The following is a 17822-nucleotide window of genomic DNA, read 5'->3' on the forward strand; positions in this document are numbered from 1 at the left end:
TACTTGTTAGCAATTTGAGCTGCCATTGCTGTGAAATTGGTTATTTATATTACTTGCCCATTTGAAAAAAAAATTTCATATACAGCATCTTTGTTGAACAGACTTTCTTATTTTGATGTAGTAAAATTCATTGTTTTTTTTTTTTTTACTTTATAGTTTGTGATCTTTTAGTCAAGATTAAGAAGTCAGACCTCACTCAGAGACCCTAGAAATATTCTTTTGTGTTTTCTACTATTAGCTTTTAAGTTCTACCTGTCTCATATATGTCTTTAATCAATCTATATTTAATGTTGTTAAAGCAAAATACAAGTTCAAGTTTATTCTTTGCATATAGTAAGCCAGGGTTCCCAGCAGCAGCTATTAAATAATTCATTTGCCCACTATTGGGTTTTGGTACCATTTGTTTGTAACATATTTCTGAATGTAGCTGGGCCATTTTTGAGTTCTCTGTTCTATCCTGTTGGCTTATTTATCCTGTGACAGTACCACACTATTTTTTTTAAACATTCTTTGAGATTTTTTACATAGGTGATATTGTGTCATGTGTAAAAAAGACAGCCTTATTTCTTACTTTTCAGTTTGTAAGCAGTTTATTTCCATTTTTTCAGTACTATTTTACTGAACAGTGCCTCCGCTCTAAGTGGTGACATTGACATCGTTACCTACTTCTCAACCTTAGGGTGAATGCTTTGAATATTTTACAATCAAATGTGAAGTTAGCTGTGGGATTTACATAGATATCCTTTAGGAAATTGAAGAAATCTCTTCCAGTATTAGTTTTCTGAGAATTCTTTTTAAAATCATGATTGGCTATGGAATTTTTTTAATTGCTTTTTTTTGCCTCTCTTGGGATGATAATATGATTTTTCTTTTATAGTCTGTTTATATAATAAATTATACTGTTCTCAAGTGTTGATCAGCCTTGCATTCCTGGGATACCCCTTTTGTTCATGATGGTATTATTCTATTTATTTATTGCTGGATTTGATTTACTAATATTTTGTTAGAGAATTTTAAATCTATATTCATGAAGGGTATTGGTGTGTCCTTATAATATCATAGTTTTTGGTATCTGGAGAATGTTGGTCCCGTAAGCTGGGTTAGGAAGTGATTTGTCTTTAGGTTTCTGCAAGAGTTTGTGTACAAGCATTGTAATTTCTTCTTTGGTAGAATTTGCCTCTGATGCCAGGTGCCTGGAGATTTTGTGTGGCTAGGTTTTTTTTAAAATTGTGAATTCAATTTTATCAGTAGATATAGAACTATTCAGGTTACTTATCTATTCTTGAGCATATGGATAAAAAAGAAATCTAATTTAGTTTTATAAGCCATGGTAGCTGTACTCATTCTGAGGATGTCTCACTAAGAATTTGAAAATCATTCTGTCTTCCTCTTAAAAATGCTGAAGACAGAATAAAACATATTATTAGAATACTTCTTTCCAACTTAAACTTTTCCATGTTCCATACTGACCTACATCTTAGAACTATATCTTATTCCAATTTCAACTCAATTTTTTTAAAAAAGATCTTATTTATTTATTTGACAGACCGAGATCACAAGCAGGCAGAGAGGCAGGCGCGGGGGCTGGGGAAGGAGAGCAGGCTCCCTGTTGAGCAGAGAGCTCGATGTGGGGCTCAATCGCAGGACCCAGAGACCATGACCTGAACTGAAGGCAGAGGCTTAACCCACTGAGCCACCCAGGCACCCCTCAACTCATTTTAATCTGTTAGTGTCTTTGGGATAATTTCAGTGACCATTCACGCCTCTGTATCTCTGGCTGGATTTGGTAACTTTTTGCTTTTCACTCAGACATTCAGTGATAGTTATTTCCCCTTGACTTACAGATGTTTGGCTTCTTTTCCACTTGTTTTGTCCTTCTTGTTCAAAGTCTTGGGAAGCTGTTACCCACTTCATTCAGAGTATCACTTGACTATGCTGGTCACTTTAGAACTAGTTGCTTTTCAGTCATACTTGAGATATTATAAGCCAATATCCCTTCTCCTAATCAGTGACATTTAATTGACTTAGACTCTACTTGTTGCTTACTATTTCTTGAAAAAAAAAGTATCTATAGGGCGCCTGGGTGGCTCAGTGGGTTAAGCCGCTGCCTTCGGCTCAGGTCATGATCTCAGGGTCCTGGGATCGAGGCCCGCATCGGGCTCTCTGCTCAGCAGGGAGCCTGCTTCCCTCTCTCTCTCTCTGCCTGCCTCTCCATCTACTTGTGATTTCTCTCTGTCAAATAAATAAATAAAATCTTTAAAAAAAAAAAAAAGTATCTATAAATTCATTTTTTAAGAAAGATTTATTTGTTTGAGAGAGAAAGTGCACACGCTAGCAGGGGTAGGGACAGAGGGACAGAATCTCAAGCAGATTTCCCGCCAAGCATGGAACTGAACTGGCGGTGGAGAGGGGGTCGCTCGATCCCACAACCCATGAGATCATGACCTGAGCTGAAACCAAGAGGCCGACATCCAACCAACTAAGCCACCCAAGCATCCTATAAATTCATTTTTTAATATCTTTTTTAAAAAAATTTTGTTTATTTATTTGACAGAGAGAGATCACAAGTAGGCAGAGAGGCAGGCAGAGAGAGAGGAGGAAGCAGGCTCCCTGCCAAGCAGAGAGCCCGATACGGGGCTCGATCCCAGGACCTTGGGATCATGACCTGAGCTGAAGGCAGAAGCTTTAACCCACTGAGCCACCCAGGTGCCCCTAAATTCATTTTTAACAAGCTTCTTTTGTTGCCATATATTCACTTAAATAATTTTGTTTTGGTACTGATGATTATAACAAGGAAAATGCTTTAGTAGTAAAATTAGAAGGAAAGGAAAGCTAGAAAGGCATTAGGATGGAGTAATGTGTTAGCCAGCAGCATTCTTTTTTAAGCTGTTTCTGAGGAAATTATTGGCTAACATCAAAATGACCATTTTTGTGACTTTAATTTATTCCAACACTAATGTGTGTCTTGGATTACTCAAGTCGCTCATGCATAAAAATACAAAATTTCATAAATTATCACAAGTTTTTAACTAATATTAACATATATGCTTATATAATCTTCCACTGTTTTTTACTGTTTGGTTACTGATATATTGACAGAAGTGTATGTATGAGTCTGCACAGTGAACTAGGGGAATATTTGTAGTTGGGCTTTTACGGCAATATTAATGTTATATAGTGACTTCTAGGGCATCTCACCCACCACTCCCCATACGCTTTGGTTCTCCTGATATACACCAAATGAAGCATTTCTTTCTTTCTTTCTTCCTATCTTTCTTTGTTTCTTCCTTTCTTTCTTTGTTTCTTTCTTCTAAAGATTGTATTTATTTATTTATTTGACATAGAGAGATCACAAATAGGTAGAGAGGCAGCCAGAGAGAGAGAGAGGGAAGCAGGCTCCCCGCTGAGCAGAGAGCCCGATGCAGGGCTTTCTCCCAGGACCCTGAGACCACAACCCTAGCTGAAGGCAGAGGCTTAAACTGCTGAGCCACTCAGGTGCTCCTCTTTTTTTTTTTTTTTTTTTTAAGATTTTATTTATTTATTTGACAGAGAGAGACAGACAGTGAGAGAGGGAACACAAGCAGGGGGAGTAGGAAAGGGAGAAGCAGGCTTCCCACTGAGCAGAGAGCCCCATGGGGGGCTTGATCCTAGGACACTGGGATCATGACCTGAGCCAAAGTCAGAGGCTTAATGACTGAGCCACCCAGACGCCCCCAAGTGAAACATTTCTGTTTGTCAAGGATGTAATGAATAAAGGTTACAAAATTGGACGGCCATACTAAGGCAGGCAAGGGTTGGTGAGTGTAGAAGTGTTTTAGATCTTCTGCTCGAGTAAATAAAGTAGTAATAAATGACACTGGTTTGAGGTAAATAACTGCTTCCTTTTTTTTTTTTTTACTGTATATTTTCATCTCGTAGCTGATGCGGTAAGAGATTAAACAATTGGGATTTCTTGTTTATTTATTTATTTGACAGAGAGAGATCACAAGTAGGCAGAGAGGCAGGCAGAGAGAGAGGAGGAAGCAGGCTCCTCTCTCTAACAACTGGGATTAAACAATTGGGTGGGAGCCTTTGGAAGATCATAGGGGAAGACAAGTGATACTAAGGAGCCAGATTTGTCATGTTGAATATTGAAGTTTAAGATGTAAGAATAATCTTTCTAGGGCTCATACAAGCATTATCTCACCAGAGTTAAAAAACAAAAATAGAGAATTGGAATCGAAGCTTTAAATAAAGTTAAAAGATATATTTTCCTATTTGATCTCTTTAATTGTTTAAGGATTGAGGCATCCAAGTTTATCAATACTTAATAACATGAATAATGGTAGTCATTATCATTGTGGAATCTATGGGAGAGTCTCTGGGAGCAGGAAAAGGGGACTTCAGTCTTAGAGTTATAAGGAACTAAATTTTGCCAACAATCACATGAGCTTGGAAAGGACCCCGAGCTCCAAAGGAAACGTGGTCCAGCCAACTCCTTGATTGTACCCTTTAAAACCACACTCGGGTTCCTGATCTACAGAAACTGCAAGATAATAAATGTATGTTTTTTTAAGCCACCATGATTGTGAGGATGTGTTTTGCAGCTATAACAGAGAATTAACACAACATATTTCAAAAAGAAAAGAAAAACTTAGTAAGGAAATTGGCATTATTATTTTACATTTTTGCAAATCTCTTTAATGTCAGATTTAGTAGAAGACAGCTGGATTCTTTTATCTCCTTCTGTGTTTAGTATCTTAAGATACCATATATAATTTAGCCTCTGGAAGACTCTACCCTAACACCCATGAGAAAAGAGAGTCCAAAAGGAAATAATAGTATTATCAGGACTATAAGTCTGACCCTGCAGATCGTCTGAAAGGATCTTGGGGATCCCCCTGGTCATTAGACTGTACTTTTGAGAGTTGCTAAATTAGAGAATAACTTTTTTACTAATCTCTTACTCCATTACCAATAGAGTATTTAATTGTGTATACACATAATTGTATAAGATAACTAAAGTATACGAAACTAGTTTCTGTCCCTGTTTTTCACTTGACTTCTGGTTTTGCCCTTGAGTTTGTCTGTGTGGTTTATTTTCTCTGCCCTTCTTGATAAACACATGCAAAAGATCTTTGTTCACTTTAGTTTCTAGGAGGATTAGGTAGGGATATGTTTAATACGTAGTGAATTGGGACAGGAATTTTCCAGAAATGATCCTGGCAGTTTTGACTGTAGCCTCTACCCACAAAAGTGTTGTAGCCACTGAGAGATTTAGTTTAAAACTCAGGAGGAGTTTGTAAAATATATTTTTTTTAACTTATAAGAAATTTATAGAAATTATCTATTTTTAATTGTGTATGTCCATTTTTGCCTGTGTATATATATGAGTGCAGTACTTAATTATGGTACTAGTGTGTATTTCTTGTAAGTGTTTTTGTTTTAATATTGTGTGGTCTCTTTTTCAAAAAATTAATTAATTTATTTATTTTCAGCATAACAGTATTCATTGTTTTTGCACCACACCCAGTGCTCCATGCAATCCGTGCCCTCTCTAATACCCACCACCTGGTTCCCCCAACCTCCTACCCCCCCGCCGCTTCAAACCTCTCAGATTGTTTTACAGAGTCCATAGTCTCTCATGGTTCACCTCCCCTTCCAATTTCCCCCAACTCCCTTCTCCTCTCTAACTCCCCTTGTCCTCCATGCTATTTGTTATGCTCCATAAATAAGTGAAGCCGTATGATAATTGACTGTCTCTGCTTGACTTATTTCACTCAGCATAATCTCTTCCAGTCCCGTCCATGTTGCTACAAATGTTGGGTATTCGTCCTTTCTGATGGAGGCATAATACTCTATAGTGTATATGGACCACATCTTCCTTATCCATTTGTCCGTTGAAGGGCATCTTAGTTCTTTCCACAGTTTGGCGACTGTGGCCATTGCTGCTATAAACATAGGGGTACAGATGGCCCTTCTTTTCACTACATCTGTATCTTTGGGGTAAATACCCAGTAGTGCAATTGCAGGGTCATAGGGAATCTCTATTTTTAATTTCTTGAGGAATTGTGTGGTCTCTTTTATCCTTAGGAATCCTGAAGAAAGAATTAGTCTCATGCATTTCCAGATAGCTCAGTACATGATAAATCGCTATTGTCCCAAGATTTGGGACACAGTTTGTTTTTAGGAACATTAATACAGATCATATGGATTTCTTCTTTGGTAATCTGTGGCTACTGTAGTTTTTTCAAAGAAATAGTGCAGCAAAAATAAATAGTGTAGAGAATAAAAATTGTTGTTACTTATAACCAACTGTTTTTATTTCTCTGATAATACACCCAAAAGATGCTAGTTGGAAGTTTTGAGAAAACAAAGTTTTCTTCGTCTGGAAAGGTCTTTCAAGGTTAGTTTGAAGGTTATTGGTGGAACAGTTCTTACTGTGCTTACATAATTACACAGTGCTTGAGCTGGAAAATTAAACTTAAGGGTGACCTCCCTTTCTCTACTAATACAACCCCCTTCAATTTTTTTCTTTTCAGTTCTTTCTTTTTACGTATTTTCACCTGAACATTTTTTTTGTCTATTTCTTAGATGTTAGTTTTCAATTTACTTTTCCTCAGTAATATCTTCAAATTCTTACTGAGTTTTCTGTTTATCCAATCGCTTTAACTATTTTAGTCTTCCTTTTCTCTGCATGAGAATTGATGGGTGTTGATAGAGCAGAATTGACAAATCTTATTTACCTTTCTCAGAAGAAGTTTGTATTTTTCATGGCTGCAAGACTTCAGAATCCATATACTCGAACTTGTGGGATAAAATTGTTTTGCCCTTTTCAGATATATATATTCTGTGATATGTATCTGAAATTTGCTTATGTAAATTATTTGACATGATTGAAAATTTTGAGGTATGATTTAGAAACACTGAAAAAGTGGTAGAAAACCACTTTCCTATAGTCAACTTTGCTTAAGAAGAATTAAAGTCATGTGAGTGGAAGAGGATTATGAAAATTTGATTTTTTTCATTGGTATATTCCCTTTCCTACCTGAATATATTTTGATCCAGTGTTTTGGTGGATCTTTGTGTTTTACTACCTCAAAAACTAGGAGATTTTGGAATTAGGTTTATGTCCAAGCCTACATTGATCTTTTTATTTCTGTTTTCACATCATCCTTTCTTTTTTGCATTCTGGGGACACTTATAAACGGCAAAATTAGCTTACATTTTAAATGAGAACATTCACGAGAAGTTGCTGACTGACAGAGACATGGTAATACTGTGTGAGGAGCACTGGACTTGTAAGGAGATGTGGATGTTCATTCTAACTTTGTCACCAACCACTTGAACACAACAACAAAAATGTAGGTCACTTTCTGTAAAATGAGGGAGTTTAGATTTTGTTTTAAATGTGATAGGATGTCATTGTAAGGATTAAACATGGAAGGGACATAACATTATTAATGTTTTTGTATGGTCATTCTGATGTGTGGAGAATGGTTGTAGAGAACAAGTATTGATGCACAGAGAAATTGGGAGCCTACTGAAGTAGTCCAGGAGAGATGCTGGTAGCTTAACTTTGTATTATAGTGGAAAGATGGAAATTTTCATGGACTCGTGTTCCATTTTAAAGGTAGAATTGACAGGACCTACTGACTGAAGTGGGTAGTCAAGTATGAAAGAAAAAGTTATCAGGGATAATTCCTAGATAAATCATGGTGTTGTTCCAAGAAAGGAAAAACTGAGGAAGAACAGATTTGCATGAGGAAATCAGAAATTTTGTTTGGTCATATATTTGAGATGACCTTTTGATTTCCATTTGGAGATGTCAATCAAGTTCATAGACAGTTATATCAGTTTAGAGTTCTAGGGGAAGTTAAGGACAAAGGTACAACACATACAAGTTATTTAAGACTATGGATCTAAGACACCTAGGGAGAGTGTGTAGATTAAACAACAGAAGATGTTGAGGCACCAGCCTAGCTCAGTTGGTAGAGCAGGCAACTCTTGAACTTGAAGTCATGTGTTCAAGCCCCATGCTAGGGTAGAGTTTACTTAAAAAAAAAAAAAAAATGAACAGAAGAGGTCCATAACATAGTCACAATAGAGCCTTGGATGTTCCTAACATTTAGAGGTCGAAGAGAAGAGTAAGAGCTAGCAAAAGACACTGAGAAAAAAATTGCCACGGAGCATGAAGAAAATCAGGAGAATGTGTTTCAAGAACAGAGCTTTAAAATGGTTAAAGGGCCATGGATAGCATAGTATCAGTATCAAATGCTATGGAAGGAAGTCAAGTTAAAGTCCATATTAAGAAAAGAACAGAGATGATTGTAATATAACACTGTATGTTAACTTAGTGGAATTAAAAAAAAAACAAAAAGAAAAGAACAGAATTACATTTGAATTTGGCAACATGGAAGTCATTGGTGAGAACTATCTTGGTGGAGTATCAGAGTTGGAATTGAAAGGAGGATGTGCAATGAGGATGTAGACATGGTAACTATAGACAACTCCTAGAAGAGATTTTGTTGTGAAGAGGATCGTAAAAATGGAGCAGTACCTAGAAAGGAATGTGGGATCAAGGGAGGATCTTTTAAAATCACTGTTGACTTGATTCACATGTAAAATAAATGTTTTTCTTCATCATGACAAATATCATTAGAACCAAGAGCCTTTTAAACTAGATTCAATAATACATAAACCAGCTATTTTAAGAAGATGCTTGTAAGGAAAAGGGAAAACTAGATGGAAAATTGATAGAATGAGTCTTATTTGGTTTATAGTTTCTTTTCCTTTCTACTTTCAAATTTGGTGCTTAATCACCTTCACTCAGAAGTAGCTGGGTTCTCTGATTAATCTTGATTTGGTTCATTTTTAAGAGCCAGGCATATCTAGTTGTGTTTTTAAGTTGGAAACAGTGGATCAAGATACCTGTAGGTCTGCATGAGTTTATTTACATAAAGTTGTCTGCTTTGCCTGAACCAAGACTAAAAATTTTGTTTGCATATCTTTCACCAAGGGAGGAAAGGGTCTGGTCCTATGGAATGAGTGATTTCAGGCCAAAAGAGCTCTTTTCAGAATTAGTTTGAAGCTCAGGGTCACAAATGGTAATTATTCAAATTCCAGACGACAATTATGTAACAGAGACTTGATGATACTATTCTTCTTAAAACTGCTTTTTATTGGCGTCTAGGCCACCATACTCTCCTGATTTGCCTCCTACTTTTGTGGTTGTTCCTTCTCTTTCTCCTTTGCTTGCTTCTTTACTTGATGGCTTAATGTGGAACTAAGTTTCCCTGTGTTCTGTCTTAAACTTCTTTTTTCCTCTTTTCATTTTGAACTTTCTCTTTGTGTAATCTCATTTACTTACTTGATTGAAATCATTATTAACATGCTGATGCTTCCTGAATTTATATCTTTAGATGAGAACGCTCTTTTAAACTCTAGAGTGACATGTCCCATTGCTTATTTGCTTTTTTAGCTATCTTGCATGCTTCTTAAATTCAACAACTCATCATCTTCCTTATCCTTCTCCCTTAGTCTGCTCCTCCTTTAGCATTTTCTATCTCAGCAAATTTTAAAACTATCTGCTTGGTTACTTAAGAGAGAAATCTGAGAGTCAATTTTGACTCTACTCTTGACCTTCATACACTATCTCCCATCCCTGTGGCAAATCAATAATTATGTCCTGTTGATTCAACATCTACCTTTTAGTCTTTCTTTGCATCATACTGTAATCATTTTAATCCAAGCCAACTAATATCTTACTTTGACTAATGCTTTAGTTTCTTAATTGATTTTCCTTGCATCCATATGTAGTGAGATAATATCTTGCTGTATTTATGATGTTTCCATTTTCTCATAATGTAATGAGTAGAAGGAAATTGCATGAAAGAAAGGAATTGTGGATGGGAACTCTTAGAGACCAGTATTATTTCATAGTGTTGCATTTGGTCCCAAATTTCCTAAAACAAATTTATAATTATGCCAATGATTATTATTTCTAATTCTCATGTAATAACAGCGGGCATTCAGTTTGCAAGCTTAGGTGTGATGCTTGGAGTCCCAAAGCTATAAACATTTCTTATACTTTGTTTCCTGGTGAATGTAGCTATTGGAGACTGAGTTGGCTCTTCTACTGATATAACTCCCTGAAATTGTTGTGTTGCTTCACAGTGATTCTCTTGACAGTTATCAAGGAGATATATACTGGAGGGACTTACCAAATTGTGTTTTCAGAGATCTTAGTTCTCTTTCTTCTAACAGGTAGAGTCTCTTGGTGTCAGATTAGATAAAATCACTCTGGATATTTTCATTCTGGAACTTAAATCTAGGTCTGACTCTTGTGTCCAATGAAAAAGAAATTTTTATTACTGCCAGCTAGGAAGTGTGGGAACTACTCTAGTAAGAGCTTCTTGGCACTGGACTCTTGAAGCAACTCTATAATACCTCTCATAATAATGCAGCTTGAGCCAAGCATAGTAGGATTAGCCCTCATATTTCTGGCCTAGAAAGAGGAGTCAGAGAGATGATAATGACGGTGGGGTTCTTACATTTATGGATGCTTTCACCATGCCCCCCTTTTCCTTTATATATTAGATGATAGGAACTGCTAGGAGTCCTTAGCAATGGCCAAAACTTAGGGACAGATAATATAGAGTTCAACCCCCAGAAAATACTACAGAAATTCTTCGTATTTCAGAAAAAAACAGTATCAACACATTTTTAAAAACTTACGGGGCACCTGGTGACTCAGCGGGTTAAACCTCTGCCTTCGGCTCAGGTCATGATCTCAGGGTCTTGGGATTGAGCCCTGCATTGGGCTCTCTGCTCAGTGGGGAGCCTGCTTCCCCTCTCTCTCTGGAGCCTGCTTCCCCTCCCTCTCTGCCTACTTGTGATCTCTCTCTCTGTCAAATAAATAAATAAAATCTTTAAAAAAAATTTATTATGAAAACTGCTGTTGGTATTTTGAACTCCACTCTTTTCTAATTTTACTCTGGAATCTCTAGACCTGTAGTGTGTTTATTTAAGTCTGGGCCATTCTTTCTCTCTTTCATCCCTGGATATACCATATACTGTCCACCCTTAGTTGAAGTACAGGCCAATTTACCTTTATTGAATGCCTTTTCCTCATCGATCCAAAACCTATGGGATACTGCAAAGGCAATCCTAAGGGGTAAATACATAGCCATCCAAGCCTCTCTCAAAAAATCCCACATATACAAGCTAACCCTGCATCTAAAGGAGCTGGAAAAAGAACAGCAAATAAAACCTAAATCAGGAAGGAGAAGAGAAATAATAAAGATTAGAGCAGAGATCAATGAACTAGAAACCAGAAAAACAGTAGAACAGATCAATCAAACTAGAAGCTGGTTCTTTGAAAGAATTAATAAGATCAATAAACCACTGGCCAAAATTATCCAAAAGAAAAGAGAAAGGGCCCAAATTAATAAAATCATGAATGAAAGGGGAGAGGTCACGACTAAAACAAAGGGAAATAGAAACAATTATTAGAAATTATTACCAGCACCTGTATGCCAACAAAGTAAGTGACCTGGAAGAAATGGATGCCTTGCTGGAAACTTACAAACTACCGTGACTGAAAGAGGAAGAAATAGACAACCTGGATAGACCAATAACCAGTAATGAAATTGAAGCAGTAATCAAAAACCTCCCCAAAAACAAAAGTCTGGGGCCAGATGGCTTCCGAGGGGAATTCTACCAAACATTTCAGTGCATTTTTCTTTCTACTTTTGTTCAAAAATTTCATCATCTGCCTTTTATTTGCTTATTTGTTATCCCTGAGGATGAATGGTTCTATGGTCTTGCCTCAGGGAAATATTTATGATGCATGACATTAATTTGCAAAACATATGAAGACACTTGTTCTCTGGACCATCTTTCTTATATATAGCCTTAGATTTTTAATCAGTCAGATGCTTCAAATAGTCAATGGAACAAGAATAATGCAACAGAAGAGATAATGCAGTTGTTCCAATTACATAGAGAGAACTACAGATGTGTTTTTTGAGAAAATGAAAACTTCCTTGAAAACATTCAGGGATTTTTGTTATGGATTGTATATATTATATATCATATCATTTTAGTAATTGATTAGTTATATTTAAATGCTTACATGTGTGGAGGATTTTAATAGACACATTTTTGTACTCTTAAAAATTCAAAATAAGCCCAGACATCGTTAAAATTATGAAATTGAAATATGCCATGAGTGATTGAGCTTTATTAAGAGGATTGTATTGTTATTCATTTAGAAGGGAGTAAGTTCTCAGTTTTTATTCCTTCATTTAATTTTGAGTTTGTGTTAAATTTCTTAAGACATTTAGTTCACAACCATCAGGCATTTGTAAACCAAGACTCTTAAGTAATTTTAATTTTTAAGATCTTATACTTCAGTATTTTTGAGGATGATGAAAACATGTTAGTGCTGTTTTTTTCTCCTCCTCTCATTTGGATGTTTCATAATACTATTTAACAATTTGAGTTATTACAGAATTTTAGGAACTTACTGATAAAGAAGAGAATACCTTTGCTAATGGATATAGCTAATTGTTTGAAAACTAATAATCTTGTATTTGCTTTATTTGAGCATTGCTAAGAAAGATTTCATGAGCTAACATCATACTTAATATGTATGGTTATGATTTCATTGCAGTTGTAGATTTGTCCATTTGTAGAGGGATTAAACTTTGGGCTTTTCTTGTGGCTAACTTATAAAGACATATAGTGAAGAAAAAAAATTTGTGATGTTCTCAGATATAATCAATATTAACATTTTTGTGTTTATTCTTCTGGTATTCTTCCCGATTTTGAACACTTTTAAAGTTTTTGGTACATATTACTAAGTATTTCTTAGAATGGCTCTACCTGTGTATATTTCTACCAGTAATGTAGTATGAGAGTGTGCCCATTCTCTGACCTTCTGGCCAATACTTCGCCAATTTAAAGGCCAATACCACATTGTTATTATTTTCCTTTGAATTCTTTTGATAACTTAGATTACCCTCTTTCAGATGTTGGCGAACCTTTTAGATATCTTCTTTAATAAAATTGCCTTTGCTGCTAGAAGTTTCTTAACACCTCTTCTTTTGGGAGAACTCTAATTAGCTTTTCATTACCAGTGAGGTGCTAAAGATTCTAATAGTACAGCCAAGTTTCTACATCATGACTCTCTGCTGGACTCAGTGTAAATATAGAGCTAATTATCTAATTTTCCCAGAAAGAGGTAAATGTAAGCATTGTATCCATCAGTTTCTAACAGAGAGATAGAGCCTTGCACAAAGAAATTGGTGAATAACTGCACCAAGAAACGCATGAATAAATATGATAAATAAATGATATCTGAACATAATTGTTAGAATCTTTTCCAGTAATTTGGTTCCTTTAATTTGGTTAAAGTAAGTTGGTCCCTTTGGTAGCATAGTGAGGTTACTTCCAATGACTGTGTACTTTAGAGTTTATGAAATATATTTATATACGTTACATGTTGAAATACAATAATAACCCTATGAGGCAAATGACGTAGCTTGAAGAAACCATAGCCCAGATATATAAAGCCAATGTCCTAAGGTTAGGCTTGGAGTTAATGCTTAAACCAGTCCATTAAACTCCAGTGCCATGTTCTTTCTCTCCTCCTAGATGCCTCCAATATTTATGTTACATGTGGCCTAAAGTGTATAGAAAATGTAAAACAAATATTAGCTATAAACATTCTTAAAATATTCAGGATATTCCAACAAATTACACAATGTTTTTGATTGCAAATATTGGTTGCTCTTGTATTTATGAATTTTATAATATGATGTGGTCGGCTAAAATAAACACAGAAACAAAGAATCAAATTGAGCTCTGAGCAGTTTCCTATCCCACTTATGGGATGTGACTAAAAGTTACCTTTTCAATAAAATATAGGCAACTGCTCATTCAACAAATATTTATTGAGCACTTACTCTTTACTAGGCACTATGCTGGAATAAAACAAATGTAAGCCTTAATCTCATGGGACTGGAGGTTAAAGACATTAAACATTTTTTTTTTCAAGTAAATATATAGTGACACTTTTATCGAATACATGAAGAAAAAATACAGGGTATGACAAGAGTGCATGATAGGGGACCTAATCCAGGTCAGAGAAAGTCTTGAGAAGGTGACATGTGAGTCCTTAGGGTTGGATGGGAGCAGATGAAAAGTTGGTAAGGGTGGGGAAGTGGAAGAAATCACTTTTAGAATGTTGAGGGAGCTAAGAGAAAGCTGACCAGTAGTGTGTGAGCTGAAAAAGAAGACTCTGAGGAAGGTAGTTGCTATATTCTTTAGTTTTTCAAAGAAGTCATGTAACTGTTCATTCCAGTAATGTTTTCATTGCTGAGACCATATTTTGAAACTCTTCCTATGCCCTTGCCTTCAGATCCTCTTTTGAAACAAAGGAAACTTTTTTTTTTAAAGCAACAAAGAGTGTTTTGCAATGTAATCACCTTCTTATTTAACAGACTTACTTCAAAAAGGGCTTTTGATTATTTATAAAAATTCAATCTACTCACCAAGGGGAAAAATATACATACATACATATATGCATCACAGATAGTATAAGCATAGAAATTACATATTCATCACAGATAGTATAAGGTTGGAAATTAAGAATTTTAAAACTATTTTCACTTACAGAAGTTGACCTTTTTTTTTTTTTTTTAAAAGATTTTATTTATTTATTTGACAGAGAGAAATCACAAGTAGATGGAGAGGCAGGCAGAGAGAGAGAGAGAGGGAAGCAGGCTCCCCGCTGAGCAGAGAGCCCGATGTGGGACTCGATCCCAGGACCCTGAGATCATGACCTGAGCCGAAGGCAGCGGCTTAACCCACTGAGCCACCCAGGCGCCCAGAAGTTGACCTTTTATAGATGTAAAAAATCAACATGATCAGAGGCTTAAAATTTTGAAGCACATCAGGTTGCTTCTCTTTGAATTAATGGAAAGAAACCTATTTAAAGTTACTTATGAGTTAAAATAATTGAGATGCTTGCTTTTTTCTTTTTTTAAAAGATTTTATTTATTTATTTGACAGAGAGAGATCACAAGTAGGCAGAGAGAGAGGGGGAAGCAGGCTCCCCGCTGAGAAGAGAGCCCCATATGGGGCTCAATTCCTGGAAGCTGGGATCATGACCTGAGCCGAAGACAGAGGCCTTAGCCCACTGAGCCACCCAGGCACCCCGAGATGCTTGCTTTAACTGAAATATTCTCCATTAGGTCACTGGCAGGTAGTTTTCCTATTCGTGTGTAGAGACTGATCTATTCACAAATAGGTGTGTGTGTGCGTGTGCCCATCTGTGTACATACATAGGTGGTAGAATGATAGGGAAGGAGCATGTGACATGAAGTCCAAAGCAAAGACCTATTTTCAAATACTCTATTTTTCTAAGCTGTGTGATCTTTAATCCTTTAAAGCCTCTGTTTCTTTTCATCTATAAAACAATAGTAGAATTACAACCTGGTCACATTATCTGGATATTAAAAAAAATAAATTTAGAAGTCCTGGGACTCCAGGGTGGCTTAGTCGGTTAAGCGTCTGCCTTTGGCTCAGGTCATGATCACAGGATCCTGGGATCGAGCCCCACTTGGGGATCCTGGCTCAGCGGGAAATCTGCATCTCCCTCTTCCTCTGACCATCCCCCCTGCTCATGCTCTCACTCGTACTTTCTCTCTCAAATAAATAAATCTTTAAAAAATTAAAGATCTAATTGAAAAATTAAAATATAGAAGTACAAAAATAGAACAAAAAATACCTTGTGATTATTATGTTTCATCAATAGATTAATAGGCACCCATAAAAATATAAAACAATAAGTAACAAGTCCTCTTGGTTGAGGACAAATCCATAAGGGAACATCTCAGTTTCTAAAAGCAATGAATTAGTTATTTTAAAGGCATATGATTGCATGTTTGTTTTGTATCATTAAAAAATTTATATTGTTACATCTTTATTTTGTGTTGCTTGTTTGGGACGTGTTTGTTCATGTCAACAAAGAATTCACCAGTTTTTTAAAAAACTTCTTAGTGTATCTAAGTGCCTAGTTATTGATAGTGGCATGTGTGTGGAAGGGACTAGAACAGGTTAAAGCTAAAAGTTGAGGTAAAAAAGGGCTAAAAGGGATATATCTGTTATAGAAATGTGGTTTAGGAGAGTTCAAAATTAATAAATGTATTAATTGTCTCTGTGATGGAGTTGATTTTTAAACTTTGGTTTACACATGACTGTCAGAGCATCTTTTGTGGAAAGATGGATGCACCTGGAAATAGGATAACCTCAGATTTTATCTCAATCAGAATTATTCTTTTGAGATTGGATGGTGATCTGGGGCACTTTAAGACAATTGGAGCCCTCAGGAAGTATTCTTTTCTGAAAAATGCTATATGACCGCCACTTACTGAAATAAGTTAATAATAGTCCATAAAGTCTTTCTGGGCTTAGTTGTGTGTGTGTGTGTGTGTGTGTGTGTGTGTGTGTTTTAAAATTGTGGGGAAGTTCATATTCAATGTGTGCTGCTTAAGTAAATTTTAATTGAGAGAGTATAATTTTTTTTCCCTATCCACACAGTTCTTCGCACAAATAATCATGTAGTCACTACGTTGGCCCCTTAGAAAGGGACTGGATTGAACATCACTCACTTTACTTTAAGAATAAAATGAAGACATTTTAAAATTAACTAAGAAATTAAGACGGGGAAGTTTTCCAGATGTCTCTTCGGAAGCACAGCATTATAAATGCAGGCAATGAAAGCTCTATTGTCTGTCATATTTTTATAGCTCCGTGATATCAAAAGAAGGCTATACCACTTATTTTTAGAGTGTTCTCTGTCCTATGCAGCAGCCTTCACAGTGAAGAGACCGACATACTCTGTTGCTGGGGTTACTCGTTTTTCAGGGAAAGACGAAAGGGTTGGGAAATGCATAATTCCTCTTCCTCTTCCCCAGTAGTAACATTGAGAAGATACCTTGTCCCCGTTTTTATTACTTCTGAGATTTTATTGCTGGCAGCCAGATGTGCTGAAACTCCTGACGACAGCATCTAGTCATCGCGTGTTTTTAATAGGCTTAGAGAAATATGAGTAGAGTACATGAAAGCAGCTCAGCTTCACACTTCAGCTGGGAATGCCCAAAAAGCTTACTGCTGTTTAGAATTCTTGCTACAGTCAGGAGAAAGCCGAAAGCTGTACGGGTACTGAATCTTCCACGACTGAATTAGAAGAATAATGACTGTACAATTAACTGTCCACCTCTGCTCATTGAAGCACAGTTTCTACAGAGCGCAGGAGAAATATGGAACTTGATTGGCATGTTTTTATTTGATGGTGTCTGCAAATAGATGACTTTAAAGACAGGTGGTAAGGAAAAATAAGAGAAGGGGGGAAAAAAAGAAAGAAAATGCAATTTGAGACATTGCGCCAGGTCTGCAATTCTGTTTTATCTCATTTTCATGGGGTTTTCTCATCCCCACCAAATATTTTACAAAATGAGCTTTTTGGACAAACGCTGAACAATGCAAGGTGAGTAAAGCTAAAGTATATTTCTTTTGGCATTGATATTTCCAGAATAATAATCTTATATGTCTATAAAAATGGTTCTGTGTTGAAATGTTAGTATTATGAGGGTGTTGTCTTTTTACCATACATACAAAATTTTATACAGTATTCTTCTTAATTGATTTCAGGAAGGAAAATAAGCTTACTTCCAGGTGCCGAAAGCATCTTAAATTTAACTAGTTTGACCTCTGAAACATAATACAGGCTGCTTCATGATTTCATTTTTAATAAATAAGATGATTAACTTAAA

At 36.0% G+C, this 17822-nt stretch overlaps 1 protein-coding gene across 43 annotated transcripts in view; it reads left to right on the forward strand.

Moving 5' to 3' along the window:
* RIMS2 (regulating synaptic membrane exocytosis 2) overlaps positions 1–17822 on the forward strand; it is a 594152-nt gene that overhangs the window by 206330 nt on the left and 370000 nt on the right. For 6 of the 43 annotated variants that reach the window (XM_032316402.1, XM_032316405.1, XM_032316388.1 and 3 more), the window contains exon 1: positions 16877–17536. The exons of 27 other annotated variants lie outside the window; for them this stretch is intronic. In XM_032316402.1, the coding sequence (XP_032172293.1) occupies positions 17415–17536 (122 nt within the window). In that variant the 5' untranslated portion in view covers positions 16877–17414. Of the gene's footprint in view, positions 1–16874; positions 17537–17822 lie in introns of those variants that run through there. 10 more of the 43 variants (XM_032316410.1, XM_032316395.1, XM_032316394.1 and 7 more) reach the window with 3 other exon arrangements.

Source organism: Mustela erminea, chromosome 16 (genome assembly GCF_009829155.1).
Source record: "Mustela erminea isolate mMusErm1 chromosome 16, mMusErm1.Pri, whole genome shotgun sequence".
NCBI lineage: Eukaryota > Metazoa > Chordata > Mammalia > Carnivora > Mustelidae > Mustela > Mustela erminea.